At 39.6% G+C, this 15790-nt stretch overlaps 2 protein-coding genes across 9 annotated transcripts in view; one reads left to right on the plus strand and one right to left on the minus strand.

The window, feature by feature from the left end:
* slc29a1a (solute carrier family 29 member 1a) overlaps positions 1 to 2979 on the plus strand; it is a 21104-nt gene extending 18125 nt beyond the window's left edge. For all 4 annotated transcript variants that reach the window (XM_058380412.1, XM_058380421.1, XM_058380430.1 and 1 more), the window contains 2 exons: positions 1913 to 2112; positions 2726 to 2979. In XM_058380412.1, the coding sequence (XP_058236395.1) occupies positions 1913 to 2112; positions 2726 to 2837 (312 nt within the window). In that variant the 3' untranslated portion in view covers positions 2838 to 2979. The remainder of the gene's footprint in view (positions 1 to 1912; positions 2113 to 2725) is intronic.
* Positions 1 to 15467, minus strand: part of LOC131346800 (zinc transporter ZIP9) — a 15858-nt gene extending 391 nt beyond the window's left edge. Inside the window, exons 1-9 of one of the 5 annotated variants that reach the window (XR_009203667.1) lie at positions 15146 to 15467; positions 14761 to 14866; positions 13722 to 13895; positions 12962 to 13027; positions 12367 to 12452; positions 11783 to 11917; positions 9852 to 10133; positions 8686 to 8896; positions 8545 to 8589 (exon numbers count right to left, since the gene is read on the minus strand). Coding sequence is in view for 3 of the 5 variants with exons in the window: in XM_058380461.1 (XP_058236444.1) it covers positions 9873 to 10133; positions 11783 to 11917; positions 12367 to 12452; positions 12962 to 13027; positions 13722 to 13895; positions 14761 to 14866; positions 15146 to 15241 (924 nt within the window). In the remaining 2 variants the exon portion in view is untranslated. Of the gene's footprint in view, positions 1 to 5312; positions 8897 to 9601; positions 10134 to 11782; positions 11918 to 12366; positions 12453 to 12657; positions 12875 to 12961; positions 13028 to 13721; positions 13896 to 14760; positions 14867 to 15145 lie in introns of those variants that run through there. The other 4 variants (XR_009203666.1, XM_058380461.1, XM_058380451.1 and 1 more) reach the window with 4 other exon arrangements.
* Between the last annotated feature and the right edge of the window lie 323 nt (positions 15468 to 15790).

Below are 15790 nucleotides of genomic sequence, written 5' to 3' on the forward strand. Positions count from 1 at the left end.
TACATATCTAAACTGGCACTAACAGGACAGAAAGAATCATCACGACATCACCCCCTTGCTGCCACACTGCAGTACTGATTCTGTAGTATAAACGTATTAACCTGATGTTTAGTAAAAGAACATTGTGAAGTCTTTTTGATTACAGCAGTAGGTCTTCAGCATCACTGTCCACTGATTCAGAGCTCAAATTTAGGCACTTTTTGGAAGTGCAGTCTTTTTGTTATTCTTGGAAGATTTTAAAAATAATCAATAAAGGACCACAAGTAACTATAGAAATAAGGCCAGACCCTAAGTAACTAAATAAAATTTTCTCCAGACTCAAAAATCTGCCAAGCCTTTCATCAGAGAGAATGAGATGGCGTGATGGCAGGCGTCCAGGCAGTAAAGATCCTGCACCTTGCCAGAAGCAGAGCAAAAGCAGTAGCATCCCATTTGTCCGACTTCCATGTACAAGGACCTGCAGGTGGCCGCTAATAATATAACAAACCAGGCACAAGCACATCCTTTGTATTAAAAAGGCTAAAAAATCTTTAACTATAGTCTTCCCAGCTTGTGAAAAGATCCACTGGTTTTGTACTACAACAAGAGTAAGATTAATATTTAAAAAAAAATATTTGCTAGACTGATCCACAGATAAGCCAGTGCCAGATCTATCATTAGATCCATGAACTAATTTAATTAGTGAAAAAATGAAACAGAGCAGTGGCATAGATCCAATTAATAAATATCCTTCACTGGAAAGCAGAATATTATCTTGTTTTTGAGACCTGCAGGTACAAGGACCAGGAGGTGGCCTAAATAATAAAGCAAACAAAGGACAAGCACACAGACTGCTATGAACTAGAATCTTTCCAGCTTGTGAAAAAGCACTGCTAGTTTAGTGTTTGCTAATTGCACTGGATAGATGAACTTAAAGAACTATTTTAAATTACACCGTGTTGAGGTGAGCATCATAAGAGAAGAAGGAAATGAATCTTTTCCAAAAAGACCTGATAAAGTAGGTTGTATTATGAATCAAGTCTTGTGTAGTATAATGTATTATTGTATTATTTTTGCCTTGGGACTCATCATGGAGGCTGCATGATCCAGCTGGTGAAACACTTAGGAAGATTTATTTTTAAATATCCCAGCTACAGACTATTCTATGCCTCGAAGCTAATCATTTTGGTGATTAATAGTGAATACAGGAACGTGCGAGTCAGACTCGTGTCCATGTGCATAAAAGCAACAATGCAACAATGAGAAGAATGTCCCGGTCATCCATGTACAGTTCACTAGAAGTTGAGTCATGTTAACTGGACTTCTTGCTAGTTAGATCGAAGATCCGATCTAACCAGAAATGACTCAACTTCTCGATAATGAAAAGAATAGTTGAGTGAGTAATGAAGTGTTACGTGCTAAGCTTTTACTCAGTTTTTGCTTCAGCATGAAGGGAAGCTTTCCTCGACAATGCCATGTATCTGTGTCCTGGCTTGAAGGGCAATGAACAAAGCCTCCAACACCAGCCAATGAGCAACAGCGATGGAAATAAAGAAGTGTAGATAAAGTTTGCCCAGACAAGAAGTCATTTAATCCAATAAATCAGTCCATACTACAATTATTGACTCTAGTCACGCATTATGATTTGGATATAAAATATTGAATATAATAGAATCTTGTTCAGTGAGACAATACATTCAGTTGAGAATGTAATAATGCTGCGATCAGAGAAAACACAGGCAGTGATGTAAGCCAATCTAGTGCTCAATTTTTTTGATAATTCCATATTAGTATCATTTTAAACCAAATTTACCTTTTTGAGCGCGTGCTCTGCCTCTGTGCTGAGATGATTCTCTGTGTTTATATAACCAGTATGACTTTACAGAGCACTGGATCTCTGGTGTTAATATTTTTCCGTGCTTTGTTTTTTCAGCCTGGTAAAGACAGCAAGTGGCTTCCTGTGCTGGTGCTGGCTCGAGTCATATTCGTCCCCCTCTTCGTTCTGTGTAACGTGAAGCCCAGGAACAACCTTCCCGTGGTGTTCACTCATGATGCCTGGTACATCGTGTTCATGATCCTCTTCTCATTCAGCAACGGCTATCTGGCCAGCCTGTGTATGTGCTTCGGACCTAAGTGAGTATGCAGAGTTTATACTATTTATATATATATAAAAAAAAAAAAAAAGCTCTATACCCAAATTGTTGACACCAGGGAGCCTGTTAGAAATGTTCTCACAGAACAGCAGTTTTATTGGGGAAATCTGCCACACCTATGGTGTTGGGTAACCCAAAAGGTAACTCCTAAAGGTGTGAATTTTTGCACTTAATTGTTTGGGAACACAGCAATGACACCCACAGCTGTAAATGATTCTGAGGATGTGATCGTTTTCTGCCGTTACTGTGCTACACAATGAATATTAGAAAACCAAAACATTATAGGTCTGAGTTCATTTAAAAAATGAGTCATCTGTCTGATCAGTCAGCTCGTAAAATGTGCTTTTACTAAAGAGAGATGGAAAGCGGTAGCGGAAAGTGTTAAACGACGGCCACTTGTTCCCGATCTTATTCTACTATCCAACAGTTATAGATCTCACACTGACTCGCATCTGATTCAAATTCATAATGGCCGATTTACACACTGGACGTGAGAACCCTTCCTGAACTGGACAGACACACACCACAAATGCACACTCATTTTTCCATTTCCTATGTAGTAATCATGCTGCTGTTTTGGATTTGTCCCACAGGAAAGTGGCTCAGCACGAAGCAGAGACAGCCGGAGCCATCATGGCCTTCTTCCTGTCCTTAGGTCTGGCCCTGGGGGCTGCACTGTCCTTTGGCTTTAGGGCAATGATCTAATACTCTTTACTCAGTACGTACTGCTTTCTAGGGGGAAAAGGACAGAAACACTGCCAAAACCTGTGCTATTTGGAAACACATGGATTTGGAATTTAAGTTGAACAGTACTGCAGCTCTGCCTCAAGAGAAAATATCACTTATGCAGAAGAACATGTACCGAGCTCTGTAGAAACCTGGAACAGACATCGTGTACGTGCGATGGAAAAGAAAAAAAACTTACTATGAACTGTTCAGTTTAAAAAGCCATAGTGCAAGCCAAAATGAACAATTTATTAGCTTGTGCTTTTTCCCCTCGTTCTTTCTGAGTGTTTAGAGTTTTTGTTCAATTTGATATAGTAATAGAAGGATTTTGAAAAAGAATTTGTAAATTGGGTTGTATTTTAGACTTTTATATTTAACATTTTTATTTTAAAGACATGGTAGTACTAATTTAAAACCTTAAGGTAGATACAGGTACCCCAGGGCTATTTTAATAATTATTATTTTTTATCTGTTGGTTTTTCTTAACAAAAAAAACATGAAGCCTTAAAGGTATACTGCAACTTTCCCCCTCCCATCACATCAGTATTGTGTGAGGAAAATGTAGAGGATGTCCATTTTTTTTTTCTTCCATTTTTGAAAAGGTCAGTATGCTCTTTTAATAGCTGCCATTTGCCAGTGTGTGTGTGTGTGTGTGTGTGGTTTTTTCCCATCATGCCAGTGATTCCGCACACTCAACTGGCAGGCTGCTTTGTTGGCTTTGAGTGTCAGCAATAAAATCTGAGCCGAATTCTCTGCTAAACTCGTGTCGGTGTGTCTATTTATTTGTAGTTCTGAAAGCTGTGGTATATATTTTTTTTTATATATCGAAAACCTCCAGTGTACTCTAAACAGATTTTAAGAGCCAAGTTGATGTTTAAATACTGTTCCACATCTGGAGATTTGCAGCAAGGGGATTGAGCGATATACTACAGAGGAAGTGCAGACAAGCTCTATGCTTAAGGTATGATGAAACACTTGGCTGGTTTCATTTCATATTCATTTTCTGATTTGCTTTTTCATAAACTGATCACTCACAGTGATTACCTCCATCAGTCACCTTACACTATAAGGTGTTAATTATGAAGCAATCTGTTTATTGTATTTATAGGCAAGTTCTTTGGTTTTTCTTTCTTAGTACAAAGATTGTTAAGCTAAATTATGAGTTCCTGTTAATCTGGTGTTTATACACATAGGTTTATCTATCTGCCTGTGTTCTCCCAGGGTTCTGTAAGGATGCATTGGAAAATTTAAGGTTTTGGCCTAAAACACTTTGATATGCTGTACATAAAGTCTTTTTAAGATTTCTGAAGAACCTATAAAGTGGATGCCAAACATAACAACCCCATAACATGTTCAAACTGCACCCACTGTATGGATTTAATATTATATTTTAAATTAAACTCAGCTTGTTGACCAAAATGACCTTTCATCATCTCTATTATTGCACCAGGGAGTGAAAGAGCAAAACTATAAAGTTCATATTTAGCCATAATTCCAATTAAAACCACTTGAACCAAGTCATAAGCTAGATATGAGGAAGTTCATGTACTGCAAACCAACAATTTCTAATGAAGTAGGTCTTAGTGGTAGCTTTGTGGTTAAGATGCTGGACTGATCAGAAGTCTGTGAGTTTTAATCCCAGGGCCACCAAGCTGCCATTGCTGGACCCTTAAGCAAGGATCCTAACCCTCAGTTACTCAGTTGTATAAATGAGAGAAGTCACTCTGGATAAGGGCGTCTGCCAAATGCTAGAAATGTGAAGTAGGTATTCTACAATCAGGTCCATAAATATTTGGACATGAAATTAGTTTCAAGCTCCAGCATTGCCAAGCTGCCCCTGCGCAAGGCTCTTAACCCTCACTGCTCCAGGGGTGCTGTATCATGGCTGACCCTGTGCTCAGACCCCAACTTCTAAAGTGGGATATGTGAAGAAGGAGGTTTCACTGTGCTGTAATGTGTATGTGACAAAAGTCTATTCTATTCTAGATGATGAATATTTTTAGATTTCTTTGTGAGCTCCTTTCTGAGCAAAAGTAATGGGACAGATGATCAATGAATTAAATCAGCAATTTTAACTTGGTATCAAATCAATTACAGTCTGTCTGCCTGATGTCTGGAACCCACAGACAGATAGACCCACACCCACCCATCCCACCAGGAAATTTACAACTTCCAGCAGTATCCACAAACATAGGAAATCAATCACCTGATGCTGGATTTCTTCCCTGGTGATCCTCTACTATGACTTTCCTGCAGCTATTTTCAGTTCCTGTTTGTTCTTGGAGCAAATGTAATGCATGCTGAATTGGCTTAGACCTGACCTCTGCAGAACATGATGAGTGATTAGTCATTGATGAGGCTGATCAATAAATACCAGGGAACTGGTTCCACTGGCCTTGGACCCATATAATTGTGGTATACTTCAGATCATGACCAGTTCCTTTCTTTTCTTTCTTTTTCTTTTTTTAAAGATGGTCTTCCTGTTCTTGAGGCTTAAATCTAACCTACTATATTTCTTCTAGTGATGTCTTCTCTTGATTTTTGACTTTGACAGATACCACTACCTCCATGAGGGGGTTCCTGATCTGGCAAACTGTTGAGGGGCATCTTCTTCACCAGGGAAAGAATTCTTGTCATCCACTACAGTTTTCCACTGGCCTTCTAGGTCTTTTGGTGTTCCTGAGGTCAACACTGCGTTCTTTCTTGCAAAGAGCCATGGCCATGATGCAGCTTCTATTTTTTATTATTATTTTTGGCTTCTTCAAAAGGGCTGCTGTAAAATGCTGTCATTCCTACACAGATCAACTGAATCTGATGCACACACCCATGAATTATAGCTTGATAACATGATTAATTTACATGTCTGGCATTTGGTAGACACCCTTATACAGAGTTACTTACAATTTATCTCATTTTATTCAACTGAGCAGTTGAGGGCTAAGGGCCCAGCAGTGGACCTGCGATTCAATCTCATAACCTTTTGATCAGAAGTCCAACGCCTTAACCACTAAACTACTACATCCCCGTAACACCAGTACAAATACCTCCAGTATACTGTGAAAAAAGGTCAGAGATAAAACACCTGCACCATGGTACAATAGTCATACTCATGCCCTCAAGAGAGCAACCTGTAACCTCGAGCGAAAGTGGAGAAAAACCAAATTAGTTTTAGAATTGCGTATAAAGACAGTCTGGCCAACTATAGACAGGCTCTAAAAGCTGGTAGGGCTGAGCATCTGAGCAATCTGATTGAAATAAACCAGAACAATCCCAGATTCTTATTTAGTACAGTGGCTAAACTAACAAAGCATCAGATTTCTGGAGAGAGTATTTCAGCACAGTTTAGTAGTGAGGACTTTATGAATTTCTTCACTAATAAAATCGATAGTATCAGGAACAAAATATTGGATGTTCAACCACTGACGGCATCCGGTGATCCAGACCAGCCTATAGCTCCACACTTAAAGCTACAATGCTTTACCAGCATAGGGCAGGAAGAGCTAGTTAAACTTATCACCACGGCTAAACCAACAACATGTTTGCTAGATCCAATTCCAACCAGATTGCTGAAAGAAGTGATACATGCAGCTGGAGAGCCTCTTCTAAATATTATTAACTCTTCGTTATTTCTAGGTCATGTCCCAAAATCTCTTAAGCTAGCAGTTATTAAGCCTCTTCTTAAGAAACCGAAACTAGACCCTGATGTAATATCGAATTACAGACCGATTTCAAACCTTCCGTTTATATCTAAAATATTAGAAAAGGTGGTGTCTCAATTATGCTCCTTCCTACAGGAAAACAATATCCTTGAAGAATTTCAGTCAGGTTTTAGGCCCCTTCATAGTACAGAAACTGCACTAGTTAAAATCACAAATGACTTGCTTTTAGCTTCGGACCAAGGCTGCATCTCCATTTTAGTCCTGCTTGATCTTAGTGCTGCATTCGACACTATAGATCATAATATCCTCATAGATCGCTTACAAAATCACACAGGTATGCAGGGACAGGCATTAAAATGGTTTAGATCCTACCTGTCTGATCGATACCACTTTGTAGATTTAAATGGAGAACTGTCCAGTGTAGTGCCAGTGAAATACGCGGTCCCACAAGGGTCAGTTTTAGGACCTCTGCTTTTCTCAGTATACATGCCTCCATTGGGTAACATCATTAGAAGGCATGGGATTAGTTTCCATTGTTATGCCGATGATACCCAGTTATATATTTCATCAAAACCAGATGAAATATCTAATTTGTCTAGACTAACTGAGTGTGTCAAAGATATTCGAGATTGGATGACCAATAATTTCCTATTATTAAATTCTGACAAGACAGAGATATTACTTATTGGCCCAAAAACCAGTACACAGAAGCTCTCGCAATTCAGCTTGCACCTAGAAGGATGCACTCTTACTACTAGCTCAACAGTGAAAGACCTGGGTGTAATATTAGACAGCAACTTATCCTTTGAAAATTATATTTCCAAGATCACAAAAACAGCCTTCTTCCATCTTAGAAATATTGCCAAGCTTAGGAACATTTTATCTGTATCTGATGCAGAAAAACTAGTTCATGCATTCATGACCTCCAGACTGGACTACTGTAATGCATTACTAGGTGGTTGTCCTGCATCTTCAATAAACAAGCTACAGTTAGTCCAGAATACAGCCGCCAGAGTTCTTACCAGATCAAGAAAATATGATCATATAACCCCAATATTATCAATCCTGCACTGGCTACCTGTGAAGTTTAGAATTGACTATAAATTAGCTCTACTTACGTACAAGGCTCTAATTGGTTTAGTCTTCTAACACGTTACAATCCATCACGCTCTTTAGGATCACAAAATTCTGGACTTCTAGTAGTTCCCAGAATATCAAAGTCCACAAAAGGGGGTAGAGCATTTTCGTATTTAGCTCCAAAACTTTGGAATAGTCTTCCTGACAGTGTTCGGGGCTCAGACACAGTCTCCCAGTTTAAATGTAGACTAAAGACTTATCTCTTTAGCCTGGCATACATTTAACACTTCCCATAACCTTGTGCTCAAGTACATCTGATTAAATGCACATTATCATCTAGTACTGCTAATATTATGAACAACAGCTACGCTAATGCTGTTCCATTGTTTCCCTTCTTCTACCCATCCCGAGGCATACAGAGACTGTGCCGGCTCCAGTGGCATCCGGAGATGGACCACCTCCAGCCGGGTTCTGCTTGTGAGGATTGGGATATTCAAGCAGCGCTGTGGACAACAACCTCCTTATTAATTTACATAACACTATACACATGCTGTATCTGCATCACACAATTGTCACCCAAATGAGGATGGGTTCCCTTTTGAGTCTGGTTCCTCTCAAGGTTTCTTCCTCATACCATCTAAGGGAGTTTTTCCTTGCCACAGTCGCCTCAGGCTTGCTCACTTGGGATAACATCTAGGACTGTCTGTCTGTCTGTTTATATGTTTGTTGTTTTCTTATGTCGTTTCTCATGTAAAGCTGCTTTGAGACAATGCTCTTTGTTAAAAGCACTATACAAATAAAATTGAATTGAATTGAATGATTAACTCTGTCAGTGTACAAATATTTTTAGACCTGACTGTATTCAGTCCATTTGTGCCTTTATTTTCAGATCATTGCTGGTGACATAAACAACTAGAAGAACTGTTGTTGTTATTAGTCAATAAACTAACCTTTTTGGTGCAGCCCACTTGCCACTGAATCACGTGTAACGGCACCTGTAGCGTTAACGCAAAGCAACTGTGACACATCTGCTTCAAGGGCTCTGGAATATTTCTGCGTGTAGCTGTGAAAATATATTTGTAGAACCTGACCTTGCATTAACCTCATAATCTTCTCACCCTTGTCCATTCATTACCGCTGACGCTGCTGATGTAATCTCATGCATGCTGCATGAACGGTGTTGAATGTAGAGGCCCATCGCAGTACAGCTGTCAAGCAGATGTGTACATACAGGCTGGAAATTGAAAAGGAGTTATAAAAACCCTGAATGCAGTGATGATCTCTGAGCCACAGCAGCAGCATCTAAATAAAAATAAAGAGTGGAAAAAGGAAAGCCTTGGTGTTAGAGAGAGAGAGGAACTGTGTAAGTCATACCGGTTAGGAAAAATTGTAAGATCTTCGAGTACATGGAACAAATTGAGGTACTCATCTAGTGTTTGAGAAGCTTAGGGAAATAAAACGGTAAATGGAACTTCAAGAAAATGTTTGTGGGTTGATCTGTGTCATGTATTTCATAGAAATGGCTGTTTTTGTTTTCTGTTCTTATCTTATCATAACTGGCTGTTATATAGCTTCAGTTCGTAGCAATCAGGACAGAAATGCTAACTGAGCAGAAAATTGCAGGTTTGGAAGAAACAGAGACTCCAGTGATGTGGGGTAGTTTTTGTTTAAGTGGTGCTGCCTCACAGCTCCTGGGTTCCTGGTTCAATCCTGAGCTCGGGTTTCCTCCACGTCAGTGTGGGGTTCCTCTGTTTTTTCTCCACCTTTATTTCTGTTATGTGGCTTGTCCCTTAGTGTGGGATCCAGAATTATATAGATGTGTTTTTATTGCTTTAACTGTTTTCACTAAATGAGCAGAAATCGCAGAAACGTTCATTGCACTTTTGCATGGCCATGTCCGTTACTGATTTCAGTGTCGGAAGCAAAGAGTTACTGCAGGGGAAGTGTCCAAATTCCAGTGTCCAGTAGGCGGAACAAAAACCATCACCACTATAAAATATGCAGGACTGCATCAGAAAAAAAATCTGAATGTGTTTATTGTTCCTGAAGTTCCAGACCCAATACTGCAAATGATCTAAAAAGTGCAATCAAATATGGCTAGTGTGCTTGATATATAAAAACTCAGTACCGCTGCGTTTAGGGATTGACAAACGATTACAAAATGGGGGAACAAAAATACAAAGACAAGAATCATAAATATTCATTGAGCATTATCAAGTCTGAAATGCATTAAAATACATTCACTCCTACAGATCACCTTTGGCAACGTAACAGTTCTTCATTCATCAGGTAGGCCGAGGGCTAAGAGCACAGGAAGTCCAGCTCCAGCGACCAGCGTGATGCTTTCCATTAACCCGAGTCCCGTGTGATGGTACGCTCCTGTTTCTGCATGGTGGTGGTGGACGTGGCCGGATCTCTGCTGTCCTCTGCTGTTAATCTCAGGCAGCACATGCACCGTAGCCACGTAAAGGAAAGTCCCAGCAGAGACCAGCATGCCGATTCCTGTCGCACCCAGACGATGCTCTGAAGATCCACCCGTCTACACAGATATAAAAAAAAATAAATGTTTAAAAGAGTCACGTCTCAGATGGGACACCGATTCTTATCTAAACCCTGATCTTCCATAGCATGACTATTATTTCGATCACCATGAGCTACATCACTAATGATGTGTTATATGCAGGGAAAATGACGAAAAAGCATATATTTCTAAAATAACTAAACAAACTAGCAAAAGCAGACACAATAAACTAAATTTAAGTTTATTAACTCTGCTTAAATCTATATCATGGGTCTCTAACCTTTTTTCCTCTGAGAGCGACTTTGTCAAAATGACGGCTTGCGTTTTATTATTAGTAACATTTATTTACATAGCTTATTGCTGTAAACCAAACCAGCTAAATGAGCTATTTGTGTGAACTTGTCAATATCAAACAGTCATATTTTACAAAAAATCCATTTAAATACACATAAGCAGCATGTTAATTGTTGAGCAGAGTTACTTGATTTAACAAGATGTGTTTGCTGACTAGATTTATCAGTTATTATTTCATTCATTTACATAGATTCTGTTATTTATCAGCAAATTGTTACTTATAAGTCTCCCGACACATACCCTGATGGCCTCAGCAAGAATTTTTTCAAATACCTTTGATATTGAAGGTTATATTAAGACAGAGACCTGAAATTGTACTGTACTTTATGTGATTAAATAATAGTATTTTTTTGCCATTCATATGCAAGTGCAATGGGAAATATTAAACAGTACTTTACTCTGAAACGCCATCTGTACTAATAAGAAATATCTACAGCTCGCTCGTCCTGCATCTTCATACAGCAGGATAGATTCCTTCACCGCAGCATCATACCTTTATTCCTAACACTGTTGAATCCCCAGCAGCTTCCAAGTTGAAAGGATCTGCCATGTGTTTTCTGTATCCTTCATCCAAACTGGTTCACTTTCTGTTTATAGATTTAAGTTTATATAACGCTTCCATGTGGTGCTAGCTGTGTGAGAAATTGATTGATGAATAGCTGTATTAAACCATGTGATGCATGTGCATGTGCGGAAAGGGTCAATGGAATTTAAACAGGTTTAATGAGTTAATTTGATTTGATCATTTTTGTACTCTATTCATGGCCCCCCTTTTGCTGCCAAAACAGCCCTGGCCCGTCATGCACTGTGTATTCTGACAGAACCAGCATTAACTTCTTCAGCAATTTGAGCAACAGTAGCTCGTCTGTTGGATTGGACCACACGGGCCAGCCTTCACTCTCCACATGCATCAATGAGCCTTGGCCGCCAATGACCCTGTCGCCGGTTCACCACGGTTCCTTCCTTGGACCGCTTTTGATAGATACTGACCACTGCAGACCGGGAACACCCCACAAGAGCTGCAGTTTTGGAGATGCTCTGATCCAGTCGTCTAGCCATCACAATTTGGCCCTTTGTCAAACTCGCTCAAATCCTCACGCGTATCCATTTTTCCTGCTTCTAACACATCAACTATGATGAGGAGATAAGTGTTATTCACTTTACCTATCAGTGCTCATAATGTTATGCCTGATCAGTGTATTCCATATGCCTTGAGGCGAGCTGCACAAAAGTGGGTTTATGAGCAGTGTGTTGGAGACTCCTGCTCTATAGAAAAGTGCCAGTACATGTTAGTACCACATTAGCCATCTTACCGCAATTAGGATGAAGTAGGTGCTGATCGCCATCAGAGGCGCTGCACATGAAAAAGCCAGCAGATGCTTCTGAACTGTGCTTTTCTCCAGTCCTGCATGCATGAGGAATGAGACAAGACCAAATGCAGCTGGGGCCTGGACAGACAGTAAAGAACAAGACATTCAGACTGTAATTCCTAAAGCTGTGTCTGTATTTATGTGAGGAAAGTTACTGGTATTCAGCCCTAGGTTATGCGAATAAACCGTGTAGTTCACGTTTCCAAGGTTGCCAGATATTTCTAGAGGTGTCTGAGACTAGTGACTTTATGGCTTTAATCAATTTTGGACCACAGATGATAAAAGAGAGTGTTTTTTTTTTCTTTGCTGACAAATAAAAAATTATGACACATTAATCAGTGCAAATTTGGTTTCACGGCTTCCACGCTTTATGATTTGCTAGATTATAAAATAACACTTTTTTGTACACAATGTATATTTGAGTTAATTCGATGAATAAGGTGAATTAAGCAGGAAAAATCATTTTTACTTAAAAATGTCATGATTTTTTTGCCCCTGAGAGTAAATTGTGATTAGAGAAGTCGTACCTTGTGCAAAATCACAGCAAAGAAAACGATGACCTGAACTGACACTTGAGATGAAGCAACAGCTGCACCGAGAGCCACCCCATCAGCTACAGTACAGAGACACAGACAGAAAATATATAGAGAACATATTTCAGACACATCAAGTTATGGGATGCAGAAAGTGTCAAATTTCCTAACATTGCATATTTCCTGTGGTCTGGATCTTTCTTTCTGGGACACAGAAACCCACCCCACTGTCTATTTAACATCCATGACTGTAATGTAAACGGCACGGCTTAGTTTGCCTCACACCTCCAGCATCCTGGGTTCGAGTCTCGCTCCTGCTCACTGTGTGTGTGGAGTTTGCATGTTCTCCCCGTGCTTGGTGAGTATGCTCTGGTTTCCTCCCACAGTCCAAAGGCATGCTACTAGGCTGATTGGAGTCTCTAAATTGCCGGTAGTGTGCGATTGCCCTGCGACTGGTTGGCACTCTGTCCAGGGTGTATCCTGCCTTGATGCCCGATGACACCTGAGATGGCCCCGTGGCCCGAGGATAGATCGGATAAGCGGTACAGACAATGAAATGAAAAATGAAATGAATATTTGTTAACAGTACCTGCTGCGTGAATGAGGAGACCCAGAGTCGCTGTGGTGCTGCCGCTGTACACGCTTGCACGTGAGACTAGAAACAGAGAGACCGAAGGAATGCCGTTATACTCATAAGATTTGCATTGAGAACAAACCAAAACTAAAACAACAAAGCAAAGCTAAATATTGATATAATGTTATGATTTAGGTAACGGTGCAGCAAATCCAATTCCAATCATCTAATGTTGACTTAATGCTCTAGGAGTGTAACAAGATTATGTAGCAGAAACTTAATGACAGATCACTTCCTGCAGGAAAGAACACAGCAAATCTATGTTCACACATACAGTGAATTTATTGTTGTACTATGAAGTAACCTGGAGGCCTTACTACTAATGGTTGCCATGGTAATAATGTTTAGCAATGGGTGATGCAGTTAGCATACCAAATCTATTTTTGCTGCTAAAATGAAACAGTCTGGAGGGAGATTTGGTGTTTGGGAATAAAATTCTGCAGTGTCTATGTGCAGGATAAAGGAGAAGCAGTGTGAGCTCTTTGCCATGTGCGCTCTCCTGCTTTCACACTCACTGGTAGACACTGAACCAAACCACTTCATGTTTGCATAAAGTTGAACTTTTCTCAACTTTGCAATCATAAATAGTTCCAGTGGTTGCTAGTGCTCATGACACAGGAAATCACAAACTCTCTCTCTAAAAAAAAAGATATCCGCCTGCTCTGTTGCTGCGAGTTGCTGTATGCCTAAACGTAGAATAACTCATGATGTTTACCATGTGATGAACAGTAGTCAGCGATCTGATCAACCACAAACATCAACGTGAAGCCCAGGACCAGTGACGCTCCAATGAAGACGTGGGGACGCAGTCCTTTCTCGGTGGAAGGCTTGAGAGTAGCATTCGCATCTGAGGCATTCAGTCTAGCTGTTACAGCTGAGCAAAATGAATCTGCAAAATGAATCAACGTGAATAAACTATTAATAATTAATAATCAGACACAGCTCTAGACACAATACAGACAAATATATTTCCCCAAATATATCTTCCTTTGATATAAATAAAAAGTGGTGTTTAGTGATTAAAATAAGTAACCTGCTCAGTATTAATTATCAATCAGGAGCATCAGGGAACGTTTTACTTAAAAAAGATCTTATGCTGGTGAGTTGTAATTTAAGGCGTCGTGGCATTTAAACAGTATCTGTAAAGAGAGAGAGCACGAGGCAGACAAACTGAAAGACTAGTGAGCAAGGTGTAGATGCTGAAAAGGTAATGAAGAAAGAAACGCATGTCTTGCTGCACATGTTCACGTGCAACCAGCTTCTCTGCATCTCTGTGTTAGCAAATACCTTTGTGTAGACACAGACACACACAGTTCTCAGAATCTTGCTCACTGATACGCTCTGACTGGTTTTCTCTGGCACTTCCTTTTTAAGATCGTGTTTAAACACTATATACTGCAGGATGATCCTGAAGTAGATGCTCTTGATATTTTTGCAGAAAAGGGTTTAGGTGTCGATTATGTATTATCACATTGCATCATGTTGTATCAGATAATACAGTTAGGAGCACATTAGAGCAGTATTGAACAATATAAACAATATAAATAGAAATAACATACAGACTATCAGCCTCAAGGTGGATCAGGATAGATCTAAACACAGGTGACTGATAAGAGAACACAATATTTAATATTTTAAAGATTTAGCAACACAGATCTGGCTCAGTTTTCTACACTTATAAGTCTATTTATCAGTAATACAGATCAACTTTGCAAGAGTGTGCGTTTATTATGGATCAAGAAGAATTCACTCACCTCTAGAGGATCTCTCAAGTAGCTCCACCCCCTCCGGAATAATAATCGCTAGGGCGGTGCCACACAGAAGCCCCGCCCCCAGCACGGTAATAAACTGCTGTTTCTGCTGTTAGGGTGTGGATAAAAATGTTAAATAGAAAACTCTTCTAAAATCACAAGAGGCATTATATATACATTCAAATGATATATGTTTATGAGGTGTATGCTAGTACAAACGTCATATGATTATCAGAGAATATTTACAAAATAAACACAAAAATGAAACTAATTTACGTCAGACTGGTTAAACCTGCCAAAAGTCTCGTGCGCTTAGACAGCTTTAGCGAATAGTATTAGAGTATAATAAGCCATGTTGGATATGACAGGATTTTATTTTTACTCTTACCTGGGAAAAGTTGATCAGTAATGGAATAAGTCCGAGCAGAAAACATCCCACAAACATCGCGAGAGAGATTAAAAGAACAGCCACTGCTCCGTCCATGGCTTTCACCCTCCTTTTTTCCCCCTCTCCTGTACTTCAAGTCCACTAACCTTTATAATAATCAGCTGTCCTCACACTCTTCACACACATGCTCCAATAAAGATCTAACATGTAAAGTATGGACTGAAGGCCCGCGTGATGTTGTCACGTAGCGAGGTTTCAAACTTTCCACGTCGCAGCTTTAAACAAATCGACTGTAGTTCTCCAGGTTAACCATTAAAATACCTCCCTCTAGTGGAGAAGTGGAGGAATTACACAGATGACGCAGGACAAATCACAAGACTGCAGCACGAGACTGCACGAGTGTGCGAAATAAAAAAAAAATGTGATTAATAAGAATAATAATAATAATAATAATGATGAAAATACTACTGATTCTTCAATTAGCACTACACAATATGCTAGACACAATCTCATCTCATACATAGGTCTTCCTCACACTGTTACCACAAAGTTGCATATACTTTACAAACTGTAGCATAAGAATTTCCCTTCATTGAACCCAAACCTGTTCCAGCATGACATAAGGGTGGAGTGGAAAAACTCAAG

Source organism: Hemibagrus wyckioides, linkage group LG03 (assembly GCF_019097595.1).
Source record: "Hemibagrus wyckioides isolate EC202008001 linkage group LG03, SWU_Hwy_1.0, whole genome shotgun sequence".
Taxonomy (NCBI): domain Eukaryota; kingdom Metazoa; phylum Chordata; class Actinopteri; order Siluriformes; family Bagridae; genus Hemibagrus; species Hemibagrus wyckioides.